This window comes from Sabethes cyaneus, chromosome 1, assembly GCF_943734655.1.
Source record: "Sabethes cyaneus chromosome 1, idSabCyanKW18_F2, whole genome shotgun sequence".
NCBI lineage: Eukaryota > Metazoa > Arthropoda > Insecta > Diptera > Culicidae > Sabethes > Sabethes cyaneus.
In genome coordinates, this window is record NC_071353.1 from 50,741,699 (window position 1) to 50,757,970 (window position 16,272).

General features: G+C 39.0%; 1 protein-coding gene across 1 annotated transcript in view; it reads right to left on the bottom strand.

The window, feature by feature from the left end:
• Positions 1–15,912, bottom strand: part of LOC128745668 (uncharacterized) — a 50,101-nt gene extending 34,189 nt beyond the window's left edge. Inside the window, exons 1-4 of the mRNA XM_053842748.1 lie at positions 15,328–15,912; positions 5,477–5,637; positions 5,133–5,378; positions 4,894–5,072 (exon numbers count right to left, since the gene is read on the bottom strand). Coding sequence (XP_053698723.1) covers positions 4,894–5,072; positions 5,133–5,378; positions 5,477–5,637; positions 15,328–15,912 — 1,171 coding nt within the window. The remainder of the gene's footprint in view (positions 1–4,893; positions 5,073–5,132; positions 5,379–5,476; positions 5,638–15,327) is intronic.
• Positions 15,913–16,272: the final 360 nt, after the last annotated feature.

A 16,272-nucleotide genomic window follows, 5' to 3' on the forward strand; every position in this document is an offset into this window, starting at 1 on the left:
ATATTGCACAAATAAATAGCACAATTAAATAATAGAACTATAAAAATTGGTACGAAATTATTACTTTTATTTAAATACATATAAAAGTATCCAGAACCTCAAAATTTATTGTGTTGATTCTATGTTGAAAATGCATCTTTTTCATTAAAATACATTATTTAGTCATACAAATGTCTGACAGCTTCAGGTAAACGTATTTAAACATACTTTTACTAATAATTCAGATAGAATAACGCATGCCCCGGATATTCAAAACACCATATCTCCCGAACTACCAATATTGTCTTTTCTAGTTAAGTGATTCTTATGTAGAATTTGTCTGGGGAATATTTTGAGCATATTTAATTGAAAATAAAATTGGGGGGGTTTTGAGATATTCGCATTTTTGGTTTTAAATTGCAAAAAAATGTATGATCTTGACAAATTAGATAAAAACTGATAACATCACTCGATTGCGCGGTCAAAAACCCATAGAAAAAGTATATTGGCATGTCTTCACATCAAACTGTTGCAGAGATATTTAAGCCCGAAAAATGACTTATTTTGAAAATCTGTAAAAAAGTAAGCAGCGCCGCTGCTAGGGAAATTGATCAATCGTCGTATAACTTCGGGAAATTGGTTGTGGGGTCGGAATGAACAATTATGCCAACTTTGGTTGAAATCGCTGATGGTCGAATCCAAACGTTTGAGATGGAATGACCCATATTAGTTTTTCACATATGGCAAAGGTAAACAGTTAAACCCTTTTCAAAATATGTTCGTGAAATGTTTGCAAATGTACTCTAACAACATATTTTAATCATATCAACTAGAAAAACGTCAAAAATCCTAGGAAAAATTCGAAAATATTTTTGTCCGCCTGCTTGTATGGAAATCCCCCATAGTGCACTGGCGCGCGCATTTACTAATTTGTAGCCTAAAATGCCGGAAAACATGCATTCGCAAAACTTGAATATCTCCGAACATCGCAACTAGTAGCAGCTAATTTTTTGCTTGTTACTAGTTAACACCCTGAATGTTGATTTTATGGTAGTGTCAGAGCGAAAATCTTTTTCTACACGCTATTGAAAATTGACAAAAATAACAAAAATTTTGTTCTAAAACACTTCGTCAGAACAAAGCCTACTAGTAAAAAATCTGTCTTAATATCACCTAAACTATTAGTTTATAATCCCTTTAATGTGAATTGTCCTTTAAAAGTATAGAATTTTAAGCAGCATGGTAGCCAGATACTAAAAGATTAAATGATATTTATTTTTTCATTTTCCAAAATTTTTTTACACTGTGTTTCACCTTCTTTAATGCCTATTGAAAAACTACTTATTAAAACAATTTAAGTATATGGCTTAAAGATTATGTGTCTACTATACGTAGAATATTAAGCTTGATAAAATATCTCAAATAAATATTTTGAGCTTTTTCGGGTTCTGCCCCATAGTGCCCCGATATAAAGTGCATCTTACAAAAATGGTAATTACACCAGTTGTCTTCCATGGACATGAGACGAAAACTTTGCTCGAGGAGGACCTCCGAGCACTTGAAATTTTCGACCTACGGGTGCTAAGAATCATCTTTGCAGGTATGCAGGTGAACCATACCATACCGGTCTCAGACAAAGAATGGGCCACCAACTCCCGCATCTCTGTATTCATCTGTATCAACTCCACTCTGTAGCAACTTCAGTATTCACAGTATTCAGAGTGGACACAGTTCCCGGAAAACTTTCCTGCAAAAATTATCGATGCAGTGAGTGAACGAGATGGCTACACCTAGTGGAGCAAGACGGGGCAAGCACTAGATGCCTGTGGAACCAGCGACAAGCAGCCACGATCCGAGTTACATGGAAGAATTAGGTTATGCATTCCTTACCTTAAGACGTCAGACTAATTAAGTAAGTATTTAATTAAGTCTTCTACTTAGAGTAACCCGTTCTATGGTGGCAAAACTTTGCAGATAATTATTATTTAGTTGTTTTTAGGTTTCCTGTTGAGTTCATGTATGAATGTACATTACATTTAGAACAATTATTCATTTATTTTCAATTCTCGTATTCCGCATCGCGCATCGCTGCTTTTCCAATATTTCAACTATAGCAGCCAAAAAATGTAAAATTACTTTGCTACACATGAGATACAAAACCAATCTCACCTCATTGCATCCTACCGTCCTGCCATCATTTCGGCACAAGTGGGTAAGCAGCGAGTTGCTTTAAAAATAAAGCGATTATGTCATAACATATTTTCACACACCCGAGATTTTACGGTGTCTACGGTGATGATGACGACGACAGAAGAAAAATGTCTACGATGATAGACTGTATAGTGCCTAGTGAAGGTGTCAGTATATAGATACAATGTTTTTCGGTCAAAACAGTATTTGCATACGATATCAACAATTAGATGACATGCGTACAACAAAATTGAAAGTCTTGGAAAAAGTGCATCGATCAAATTTATTCCTCAGATCGCAAAGAACCTAATTAATTGAGAAACCAGTCATACTGAATTGGATTGTATTCACCAAGCACAGAGTGAATTGTACAACGGAAATCTATATTATTTTGTAAACAGACAGCCAAGTGATAGTCTCTATGATGTTGATTGCGATCATATATACAAAGTCGGACAGCGTTTTGATTCCAAATATACGCCAGGATTTTGTACGAGTAAGAGGTAACGAATGCTGCTTTTTGAGTGTCTGCTTGGTGTGCTCCTAATTAGACCTTGCCTAATAGAGTGACAGGAAATGTCCGTTCATCAATACAGCAAATACAAAAATGCACTAATAAAATACTCTTACGCTTAGTTACTTGTTCAAGTTTAGTGATGTCCGGTAATCGGTCGATTAATCGAGTAATCGATTAGAGCATGAAATAATCGAATAATTTCTAATCCAATACTGCCAGCACGGGTAGTTCACTAATCGAATAGCTCAAAGGAAATAATATAAATGCGAGTAATCCCCGTTAATCGTTCATAACCGTTCGATTAATCGAATGAATAACGCAAATATTCGAATATGTACATATTTTTAATCGAATAATACTAGCACGAATACTTAATCGATTAATCGATTAGGGCAGTTAGCGCTAACCGATTGATCGGTAATCGGAATAATTGAAAATTTCGGACATCACTATTCAAGTTTTCCCGCTGTGAAACAACGTTTTTATAGCTCTCGAATACCTTTGAGTCTTAATATAAGTTTGAGAAAAACTTTACTTCTGATGACGATGACGAGACTTAACCCAAATCAAACGATGTCCAACGTTTTAGCATTTTACAGAAACTTTACTTCAAACTACATTGATAGTTTCAAAAACAAAAAAATCGTAAGATAATAATTTACATCTACTAGAATGATTTTTTTTTCATAAGCTCATGACCTGGATTTCCTTCATCCCTCATCCTTAAGCCACTTGTTCTTCGATTGCTAGTTACAAAGGTGGGAAATTTTGGCCGCATCATTAAACCTAACATATAAACGCTGCGTGTGTGTATGATTCAACATGAACTATGCAAGTGTGATGCTGTATGGCTGGCCATCGACACCAACTGCATATAGACAAACTAAAAATAGCATATTACACGCACGCACTCGGTTTCGCATTCGGCAGTATAAACTGCGCTAGTGAACGGTGATGCGGAACAGTCGGTAGCAAATAGCTTAGTTTAGGGAACGCACCAATCGGAATGGGAATTCTACAGGATATTGCACATTTTCTTGACAAGAAAGCCATAGAAGAGGCTATTGACCATGCACAATAGCGTCAAACATGGTTGCAATTGAAAACTGAGAAACACAATCTTCAACTGTGAAAATGTCAACAAACTTTTAAGCATGTAAATTTCACGGATGCTAAGGTCCGACAATGAACAACATAGTTAGTTCTATGAGTCAAGTTAGTTTAACTGTATATTTTCAACATAATTATTTAATATTATAGAGCCGTTAGATTGAAAAGCTACTCCTTGCTATTACCTACTAAGTTCATCTATTTGGCATTTAGGTATAAGGAATTTGTAAATGAAAAAAAAACATTATTTAAGAATACAGTTGAATATAATACTAGTTTATAGTGTTTGCGAGGCACTAGCAACACATCGTTCGATACCCATATTGAAACAAGGACGCGGGGTCTTGACGGCTTTGAAGGTTGTCAGTCGAGCGGTACTGGACGCTTCCATTGTCCCTGAAGAAACATTAAAAGGTTACAATTGGGCATAACTCTTAGGACACATAACCTTTTCACCCAGCAAGATTTTCGAAAAACTGTTAGAAGGACTCCTCATGTAACATAAAATTTTAGTCCTATTATTTGTTAATTAAGATAGTAAAATATTCCTCTCCTATTCTGAGTTAGTAGTATAGTAAGGCTATTTGCGTTACGCAGCAATATGTTGTGGTAAATATTCGGATCATCATTATTATAGCAAAGCAATGATGGTCACTCGCGTCAAAATCGATTTCAATCTCCAGCAAAGCCACACGCTCATTGTTTATTTATCAAACTCCCATCTTCCAACGCGTTGCCAGCCGATCGTATGAGTGAATGCAAGGAGTTTTCGCTGAATGTATTGCGTTCACCCAGCAGTTTGCTATTTTAAGTGCTGGAATCTCATTGTTTGGAAAGTTGGAATATTTCTTTGGCTCCACACCCCCGGATAAACGAACATTTCCCACCGCGATTTCTGTTGTACCGTGCGGTCGGTCTTACTACAAAACGCAGATGCGACGGCTAAAACAACAAACACTTTTACGAGGGTACGTTTTAAAATACTTGGAAAATATGATTTACGGTCCAAACACGCTCATATTTCATTTTTCTGCTTATCCTGCCCTCAAGGCTAATTCAACCCAGCGAATGTGGAAAAAAACATTGAATGTACCTACCTCTGCCGTTGCCGCGGCAGTCGTCGATCAAATCGGTGAGATCTTCGTTTGAACTAGCCAAACTATTTTCACCGGGCGTTCCCGGTCCGGAACCACCGCTGACGACAATGCCTGACGAAGAACTGAATACTGAATCACCAGAACTGCCAACGCATGGTACAGATGGCACTCGAAGATAACTGAGGAGAACGAAGAAATATTTACGATCTCGTGACCAGAAACCTACTAGTAGAGCTCACCGTGCCACTTCATTGTTGATCGGGATCATCATGGCTTCTGAAGTTTTGATTTCATTCGCCGGTAAGGCACTGGTTTTTTCCCACTTAAAAGCAGCTTTCACTTTAGTCCATTTGGAAACCTTAGGTTTAAAATCAGATATGGCACTCTGTCGTCGCAGTGGATAATTTCTACTAGATTCTTTGCTGGCACCGAAAGTGGATTGAAAACCACCAATTTCGTCGTTGATCACGGATTTACTGCGTTCGCTGTTTAAAGATTAAAAGCACATATGAAATACGAATAATTCAACAGTTTACCTATTAACCAAAACATAATAACACAACAGAGATATAATAAAACATACCGTTTCGAGCTACTCCGTTTACTGCTGGCAGTATTACCAGCCGCAAGGATCGTTTCTAATAGAGCCAGATTTTGTTCGATTTCATTGTCTAGCAGGTCATTATCCGAATTGTCATCCTGCATTGAGTTGCTCGAAAGAAATCCCTCAGGATCTCGAATCATCTGAAATGCAGAATGAATTGAATTATTCGATGGCTTTAATTCGTCGTAGGGGACTATTGGAAATGTATTTTCAAAAAATCTGCCTTATGTCCAAGTAACCAATTCATTTTTAAGGTGCACTTGAAGAGGATTTCGGCGCTTGCCCCTTAAAACGGGTTATAAAATGTATAGTTCTACAAAACTGAGATAAAATGATCTGAAAACTCTTATAAAACTAGAGAGGCCCGCACTCAAGATGGTTCTCAAGAATATCTGCTTAAAATTTAAAGGTAATTTGGAACCAGCCCTTCTTAGAACTATAATAGAACCTTCACAAATATTGATGGTTTTATGGTTCACCTTCACCTGCAGTTGCAAGATAGTAAAAATTGACTAAGAGCTATAAGAGAAAGAAATATCACCAGATATTGTTTTTCTAAAATGGATTTTTTTATAATAAATAAAAATTGAATATAAGAATTGATGACATGAATTGATCAATTTGTTGATATTTTGTGACAGAAAAGTGAGAATATTTTAATGCGCCGGCAATTTTTGCTAAATTCTTAAATTAATTAGTGAAAAATCACTAATTTTATAAAGAAGTCGATAGTTACCAAATTTAAAACAAATTTTTATCCTTTTTCTATATTGAAACATTTTTGTAACTCTTGAGTTAGATCACTTATGATGTTGGAGAACACCATATTTATAAACGCCCATGTTTGGCTACCATTTCGAAAGTAGTCAAAACAGCCTTGTTCGCTAGATAGGAATGCTGAACTAACAGACTTCGTAGCCTACCGGCTATCGCTAGATATACGACGGAAATCTCCCCAAACAATGCCTATAATTTGTGATTTATTCATCTCCGCCACCCTCCGCTTACAGTTTATAAAGTTTGCATTAAAAAAATGAACTTTTTTCGGATGGTGATAAAGAAAAAACTAAGACAGCCAATTGAGTTTGATATATTTTCCAAGGAAGGTATAATATTAGTTTCAGCAGATCAGCTATGGCAGATTATGCACTACTACGGATTTCCGGATAAACTAACGCGATTGGTCAAGGCGACGGTGGATCGAGTAATGTGTGTTGTTCGAGTATCAGGGGCAGTCTCGAGTCCCTTTGGATCTCGAAGAGGGTTACGGCAAGGTGATGGGCTTTCATGTTTGCTGTTTAACATCGCTTTGGAGGGTGTGATAAGAAGATCGGGTATAGACACGAGTGGCACGATATTCACGAAGTCCGTCCAGCTTCTTGGTTTCGCTGACGACGTTGACATCATTACACGTACCTTTGAGAAGATGGCGGAAACGTACATCGGACTGAAAGCTGAAGCCAAACGGATAGGACTTGTCATTAATGTATCGAAAACAAAATACATGAAAGGAAGAGGTTCTAAAGAAGTGAATGCTGACCTCCCTCCCCGGATTCATTTAGACGGTGATGAAATGGAGGTGGTAGAAGAGTTCGTGTATCTGGGCTCACTGGTTACCGCAGACAACGACACCAACAGAGAAATACAAAGACGCATTATGGCAGGAAATCGTGCCTACTTTGGACTCCGTAGGACGCTGCGATCGAACAAAATTCGCCACCGCACGAAGTTAACAATCTACAAGACGCTGATTAGACCGGTAGTCCTTTACGGCCATGAGACATGGACTATGCTCGTGGAGGACCAACGCGCCCTTAGTGTTTTCGAACGGAAGGTGTTGCGCACCATCTACGGCGGAGTGCAGATGGAAGACGGAACATGGAGGAGCCGAATGAACCATGAATTGCATCAGCTGCTTAGGGAACCACCCATCGCTCACACCGCAAAAATCGGTCGCCTGCGATGGGCTGGGCATGTCGGGAGGATGTCGGACGACTGCCCGGTTAAAAAAGTTCTCAATAACGATCCGACTGGAACGAGACGGCGGGGCGCGCAGCGAGCAAGATGGATCGATCAAGTGGAAGGCGACCTGCGGACCCTACGTAGACTACGTGGCTGGCGAATTGCGGCCATGGACCGAGTAGAATGGAGACGACTTCTTCGTACAGCAGAGGAAACCACGGCCTGGAGCTGATTAAGTAAGTAAGTAAGTTAAGTAAGTATAATATTAGTTTACATGCAAAAAAATTTTACAGCTCTATCAGTCGAACAGTGGCGGTGATGATGGACGACGAGACCTATCTCACCCGTAATAGTAACGACTGGCAGGACACTTCGTATTTTACTTCCCCAACGAGGGAAGTGAATTTCGAGGTGAAGTTCATTTCACGCACCAAGTTCCCCAAGAAGGTGCTGGTGTGGCTGACAATCAGCGAGAAGAGGATATCAAAGCCGCTCTTCTTTCGCTCCAGACTGGCCGTGAACGGGGAATTTTATAGTACGAAGTGCCTGCCGGAAGTTGCATCGTTCATCTAGAAATACCATAAGGGCGAAGACGTGGTGTTCTGGCCGGATCTGGCGTCGGCCCACTACTCGATGCGATCATTGGAGGATATGGAGCGGTTGGTACCCAAGTCAGCGAACCCGCCCAGCATCCCCCAGCTGCGTCCCATCAAGAATTACTGGACAAACCTGAAGCGTAAGATCTACTCCAGTGGTGCCCAGGCATAGGCATGGTGCGGGCCAAACGAGATCGCCCCATAAATGTCGCGGGCCGCAAATTCCTCCCGTCATTCCTGCGCATAACAAAATGCAAAATATGCAGCAATAACAACCATTTTCTGGAAATTACCACAAGATTTAAGCCGGAAAGCATTCGAAACTACAAAATGCAAGAGACATTATGGCTGATTTAAGTGACCCCTGTGTCATAAAAAAGTTATCCATAAGTCTTCCATCTCTCAAATCAGCCCGCGGACCGCATAAAACATCTTGAAGGGCCGCAGTTTGGCCATCACTGATCTACTCCAACAATTTTGTCGCGAAAACTGAGGAAGAATTGATAAATAAAACGAAGAAAGAACTCAAAAACATGCCTACACACATGGTTTGTCCGCCATGACGAATGTTCCGGTTAACTGCCGGAAGACCGCTCGCAAGCGCGTAAAATTTTTTTGAAAGTAAACTAATATAATAACCTCCCACGGGAAATTTATCACACTCAATCAGCTGTCTTAGTTTTTTTATCACCATCCGAAAAAAGTCCATTTTTTTATGCAACCGTTACTCCGCCAAATATCGTCCGCAACACCTTTCGCTCGAACATTGTGGCAATGACGCATATGTCCTCCGTGAGCTGTGTCACAGTTTCAATTCCATCAAGAACTACTGGTTTAATAGGGTTTTGCCAAGGGTAAGTGGCTTAGTACACTTTATGCATCTTACTCGTGTCAGTTTTGTTCACTCATTGTGCCAGAAAGGTGCCGATCACGTCAAACCTATGCGGATTTGTTTAGTTTGACAATGTCAAAAATGGGCAGAGAGATTCCAATAGTTTAAAGTTTGGATGTCAAAAAGGTACCACTTGGTTGTTACAGCGTGCAACAAATTGCGCAATGAATGTACCGGAAACACCGTTCAAACACTGTTTCCTAGATGGTGCCTGGCACAATGTTCTCATCTCAGTAACTTTCTTTGCACATTATCAGCTTCGTACGGCGAAGTATGCTTCTTGATAGTAGTGTTTTCCAAAGGGCAAAATAGGCCCAATTTCCCGTTTGAATGCGCCACTGGAGCTAGTTACTAGTGTGGTTGTCTCCGCCCACTTGCGATCCCAAATCTTCTATGTTTTGTGTTTTTATCTGGTGTACTGATCTTCTACCGCCTAAAATGATTTGCAGTGCAGTAATCAAAAGAGCAAAATCCAAGCGAAAAGTGCATGCCAAGCCTGTTTGCCTGCAACATCCTCGTCATCGGCAAGCAGATAAATTGACTAGATTAATTAAAAATAATGCCACGCATGTTGATCGTCACTCGCCTCATAACACCTTCGGCGAATGCGATGTTGAAACGCAGACGGAAATGGTCTTTCTCCTAGATCCTAGTCCGACAATCCACCTGAGATTTTTCACATCACTGGATCCCATTCCATCATAGCCATGATAAGACACGTCATAAGGATGCCGGAAGACAGTGCGACGAAAATGGCTCTCTTCAACAACCCCACCGGCCCAAGGAATAATAAGACCCAACATACAAGATGGGTGCATGGGCATCTCAAGTGATCAGAACGTTCAAGAAACATCAGATAACCAAGTGGAAGGACGGTAGCGGTGGGAAATGCGGTAAAATAGACCTCGAGAATATGCCAGGATGGTAATGAACCAATTCAAGCATCAACCCAACATTTCGAGCCAAGATGTAGCACTTTTCACGGTGAAAAGTTTTATCCTTCTTGGCACACGATTGAGCTACGCAAGCTACAAAAGAGCAGCATTGAGAAGATTCACGAGGTATCGTATAAATCACTTGTACAGGCGAATCAATCGCCAATGCGTTTCAAGGTATCAATATAGCATTCAACATAAACTGAAGCTTCACCCGAAATCTTTCTGCAACTAGGTACATAATCGAAAAGCCCAGAGAGTGCAGCCGCTCGACAGCACAGGAAGTTGGTGCTGCTCCTCTGGATATATGCAAATCTTTTCGCCAATGAGGTATTGTCCAATAATAGCGTTGTTCTAGAAGCTAACAATGTCCCAAATTTTTTGGCGGCCATATTAGATTTTAACAAAAAATTGCTATTTTCGCCATGAGCCCCCAACCGATTTTTATTTTATGACCACCATTGGAAAGCTGAGAAAAAATTCAATTACAAGCAAAATTCATTAAATTAGATGTGCATTGGCAATAACTACTTGAAACAACCAGTTATGTGTAGAAAAGTTCACAATTTTCATATAATTATAGTAATATTTCCAAAATTTGCTGTGAAATGAATATGATGATGGAGCCCACCTCATACCCCTACAATAAAATAACTACAACAATGAAATAAACTACAATGACATGGTTTTGTAAAGATGAAGGAAAGAGTTTCCATATAAAGAGAAAAAAAATGACGGAGATTTTAGATTTGCCATTTTAGAATTTGGGCCAATATCGCTCCAAACGATTTTTATTTTGAGACCATATATGTCTTTCGTTTAAATTAAAAACGTATATGGTAAATTAATTAAAAACGGTAGAATAAAGGCATTTACTACGCAGAAAGGCTTGAAATTTAACAAAAAACACTAGTGTTATTTGAATAACTCAGAAATAACATTACTGTTTTTAAAGTGTGGAATAACATATTTTTGTATTATAAAGGCATTATTCCATCAAGAAGACTGGCAACTCTGTCAAAAGTCGAGCGACAGTAACAGCAATGCTATCTGCCGAGTTAAAGTTGAACTAGCACATACTAGTGTGTGTAAATCAAAATATGGATGTACACGAACACGTATGCAATGCATTGACACGCTCGCACACATCGTTTCCCACCTATACATGTACACACAGCTTCAACTTTTGTCGGAAGGGATGCGCTGTTGCTTCTGTTGCTTGTCATTTATATGGGCGTGAGGAAAAGATGCCAGTTTTCTTGATGGGATGTTTTTTTATCAAATGCAGTAGCACATAAGGTATTAAACAATCATTTTATAAAAAATATTAAATATCATTTTAAAGTCATATCCATAAAGACATGATAACCATAAAGACAGGTAACCAGCATTAACATAAGCAGCAAATCAACCGCTTATATCTGGAATACGTTGTTGTATACAGTCGTATTTCGCTGGTTGGGCCACCACCAGCGCCCAACTATTGAAAGTGATTCGTTATAGTTAAGCCAACTGACAGAAGGGCAAGATTTCATGAGAAGTGCATGTATCGTTTTTTGTTGGCGTTACAATTTTGTAAAACGTTGAATCGATATTGACCTAATCTCAGAATTTTATTTATTTGAAGCATAAAATGAGATGGTTGTTTTGAGAACAGGTGTAAAATGCACATCAATTTATCAACATATATTATTGAGTTGAATATATTGCTACGTCAGATATGTAAATAAGGAATGCACTAAGAAGCACCGCAATAGTCCTGTACTCTCGCTGCGAAGTCTGCCGTATAAAAAAGCTACCTTTTCAAAAAGACCTAAGTAAGCTGATGTATTAAAGTGCATTTGCATAGCCGTAGACTTAGCCCCTCCCTAAAGTAATACCGATAAGGTGGTGCCAGGGAGGATTGAGGCTGGAGACTCGAGTAGGGTTTTAGTGAGTCGGGATCCTCACGCCCCAATTGGGGGGGTTGGGATATCTAACTCCACACTACCTGAGTTGTCATCCCAGGTATCTGATAGTACCGTATCTTCTCAGGTGCTTAGCAGATTTTCCTAATCGTAAAAAAAGACTTAGCCAAATTTAATCATTCAATACGTAGAGAAGAATGTATCGGAAGCTGCGCGACTTGAATTATTTGAACTAACCGAAGTTTCGTGAAGCGAAACGAGTAATTTGCGGATCTTTTTCTTTTTTAAATAAACTGAAAATTTAAAAAATGTATTATTGAAAATTAACGCGAATTACAAGTTGATACGCTTTTGCTTACCCCTCGAAAGACTAGACGACTGATTGTCAGTTCTAATTTGACAACCATTTTTGACATCCAGTTTCTTTTTAGTTGGGCCATAGCCCAACTAGCGAAGGCCCAACTAAACGAAGCCCACGTATTAAAGGCCCAACCAGCGAAATTCGACTGTATTAGCTTTTTGACTGCATATAGGCATCCAAAATTCTATTCAAAATCTTCGTGTCAGTAATCAACTGCAAATAGGCATTATCAACACTATAAGAATGTTAGCAGTAAAGTAGCCGTATATTAGCACCAGCACCAAAATAGCACTTAGGTATCGTTTAAGGTGACTTAAATGCCGTTTGGCTTGCATTTGAATTGGTTACCTGGGTATTATCATTAGTTATCTTTGGTTCGCAATTAACGTATAAGCAGCACTTTTAGTATGTTGTTCCCAAAGCTTCAAGGTCTTTAGGTTTCATCTTCAGAATCAACAAAAATTCTATGATATATAGATATTGCCTCAAATCGAAATATCGTTCGCTAGTGGCAATGCGTTCTGGAATGCTGTCTGTCTGGAATCCTGACCACAGCAGTTGTGCTGAAAGTCCGTTGAGCGTCGATTTCTTAGATTCACTTTGTGAAACCTGTTCCGTCTTCCCAACGATGAAGACTACTGTCAACTGATTGATTTAGCACCCCTTCATGTTGGTAGAGCTGTGTCCAGAACTTTGGTTATAGCAGATAGCCTACAGGGTAGAATTATAGATAGTAGAGTAAACATAGATCAGCGGATGCACCTGTTGCAGAACTTGCAACAAAAAAAACTACAAAGACAACACAGCAACACTGTAAATTTCTCAAGCGTTGCATAGGATATCGTGACGTCATGCTCTTTTGAATAAACGTTTTGATAGTTCTTTCGTATGCAAAGGATTCATCTTCACTGCTCTATGTTTACTCTACTATCTATAGGTAGGATAGACTGCCCCGCGCTTTTGGAGCAGTTTACCTTAAACGTGTAACTACGAGTTCTGCGTAATCAGGCAATGCTGAGATTATCACGTCATCACACTAATAAGGTACCTACTGCAAGTTTTGTCGTTAGTGGATGTATATCTGCCACGTCGGATTCTATGCAGAATATTCTATACTTACATTTTTCGGAAGCGGTACACCGCGAATCGGCTAAACTTATTTTTAGATTGTATAGCTTATTTATATTTTATTGACTTGACTGTATTTTTTGGTAAATCATTGAAAATCACTGGGGCTATTGAAGGAACATTATAAAATGAGGATTGTGAAAATGAAGCGTCAAAAAGCCGCCAAAATCTCCGATATTTTTATTTGTCCGGTTAATAAACTGAATTAATAAAATGAAGGAGATTTTTTTGTAACTGAGGTCTGATGAGCGGTAGCGAGTATGACAGCAAGCGTGTTATCCTTGATATAATATAATTAAAATTTTCTGCCATCTTAGTTTTGAGGATTGTGAGTCTTAATTTTGTGTTGGATCTAAAATTAAGCATTCTTTTAAATTTTTCTGCCTTAAACCCCCTTTTATTCAAGCTAAAGCTTTGTTTGTAGATGACATTAGCTTTAATTAAGTGAGAGACATCTACAGTGAGACACTTTTTTCCAAAAAATTTATTTTTTTTTGGTGACAGCTACTAAAGAGCTCTTTAATGCATTTGGAAGGTATACCTTCTAGTTGTCTGAAAAAAAGTTTCAGTCATTGTGGTTATAAGCTAAATTCGTTACAACCACTAATGTGAAGGCGTCTCTTTGTCTCACTGTTCCACAATAGATAGGAAGAGTGAGACAACGAGTACTGAATACTAAGACACATATTTGAATTAAATTTAAACCATATTTTTTACGCAGGACTACGTCTTCGATTTCTATATTGGGGAATGGGGAGCTCTTTAGAAAAACGAACAGGGAACATGTAACGACAAGTGGTTATAGTTTGCACCTAAAATTAAAAAAGAAGAAAAATTATCCAATTTAATTCTACTATGTATATTTTATTCACGACAGATACGTATTTCGCCTACGACTTGCAGGCTTCCTCAGTGTCTGTTTTCGAACTATAGTTTGTACGCTTATTACTCAGTCATCCCTCAATAGATTCTAGAGATATTGGTATCAATCGATTAGAAATTTTTCTAAAAATCCGCTTAACAAGTAGTCGTTGTGACTCCTACCTTTTGTCCAATGCTGGAAGGTACATGGGTCGAACCCATGTATAAGCTATAATCTGAGATTATAATAGGATTCGAACCCACAACACCCGCCAGGGCATGTGGCTCGCTGGTACCCTTGTACCTTTGAACCAGCGCCTCTGTGGTTTCATTTCTCTTGCATTTAAGCCGATTGCAATTGTGCAACTGACTTTGAGAAAATAGGGGGGTTCCACCACGAAGGAATATATGGTAACTAAGCGGTCTCTTACAAGAGGAGAGAAAGGTTCAAATAAGTAAAGGGGTGGGTTTCTCTTGCATTTGGATTTGGAACGATAGCAGTTGTACAAGTTGTTTCATTTCTGAAAGAGGAAATAGGATGGCCATTAAAAAAGGGGAGGTTCAAAAACGTAAAAAAGGTTTTGTGTCGATTTATAGGAATTACCGTGCAGAAGACAGATTTACAAGTGGTTAGGGGACAACGTAAGAGGAACTGACAAAAGGAGTAGACATATTTAAATATTTAAATATTTAAATGAACAAAAAGGTTTTGTTACTTGCATTATGAGAGTTTTCGTTACAAAAACAGATGTACAAGTGACTAAGTGGCAAAGGGGCCCTGAATGAGATCGAGTAATCAGCTAGTCTATTATAAAAGTTAACGTAGAATAGTTTGCGAGGAGTAATGAAAGGCTCCCAAGGAAGAGTAAATGCGAATTTGAGATGTTTGAGTTTAGTTTAAGTAAACAAAAACCTTGATTAGACGATGTAGTGAGTTGTCCAGAATCCTCAAAAACAAAAAAAGTAAATCTCTTACTGCTGCTAGGGACACAAAAACGGTAAACTAGAATTCTTATATCCTAGGCATCTTATGCGAGAAAAGTGCCGAAAATCGTCTCTTAACTTATCAGCGTTGCTACGCGAATGTCAGAAAGTAATCATTAATCATTTTAGCAACTGCTGCCTGATTACAATTCAATGCTAGCGCCATACTTGATTTCTTAGCATATATTGTGATAAAAATCTTACCGTGTTCTGCATCAACTTCAGTTTCCGCAGCGTTTCTACATTTTTCAGCTGCCAATGCATCCTCATAGTTTGCTCCTGCAGGGTAAGCAGTTGTTTGATGAGATCATGCAACCGATCGAGCTGATCGAGAGCACCCTTAGTAGAGAGAGCGGCAGCAACCGACGGACCCGTACGGTTCAGTAACATCAGAAAATCGTTGGGAGAATCAAATGGAGCTTCGGTACTTTCCAACGTCGATGTACTGTCACTAATTGTTCGACCTTCTGCAGTTCCACTTGCCGTGATCGTCCCAACCGTCGGCAATAAGTTTTTGTTTAGACTAGAAGCACTATCATTATCACACAAAAGCTTTAGGAATAAACTTTCCCGTTCGGTATAGGTGAACAAACGCTTAAACGGATCCGTATTGAGATCAGCGCCGCTGTCCGGCGCCGATACGGTATCCAAAGGACTCTCCACATTGGAATCGGTCATTGAAAGGCCGAGCGTTGGATCAGGTGGTGGTGTCGGAAGATTATCTTTTCTGAACTCCGACGATTTCTTACGATGCGGTTTCGCTTTTACTTTTTCCTTTTCTTTTTCCATGGCACTGCACTTTTTAAACTATGGCACGGATTTATTAAAAATTATGACACTAAAATAAAGACTATTCTCTAACGAGAGGTTCCAATCACAGCTACATTTCTTCACGATTTGAAATAATATCTGCTTCACCAAGCTGTGCGCTATGCTTTTCGGTCGAGATAGCGTAATGCTATGATAAACTACGGATATTGGTTTGAAAATAAACGGACATTCTTGAGCTGTAACGAATAAAAACAACACTATTTTTATTATCATAGTGGCACCACATGAAACACATGGTTTATTCAGCGTAGCGATAACAGCATGCGACTGTGTCGCGACTTCGGCGACGACGACGATCACTAGCAGGCAGTAGTGAAA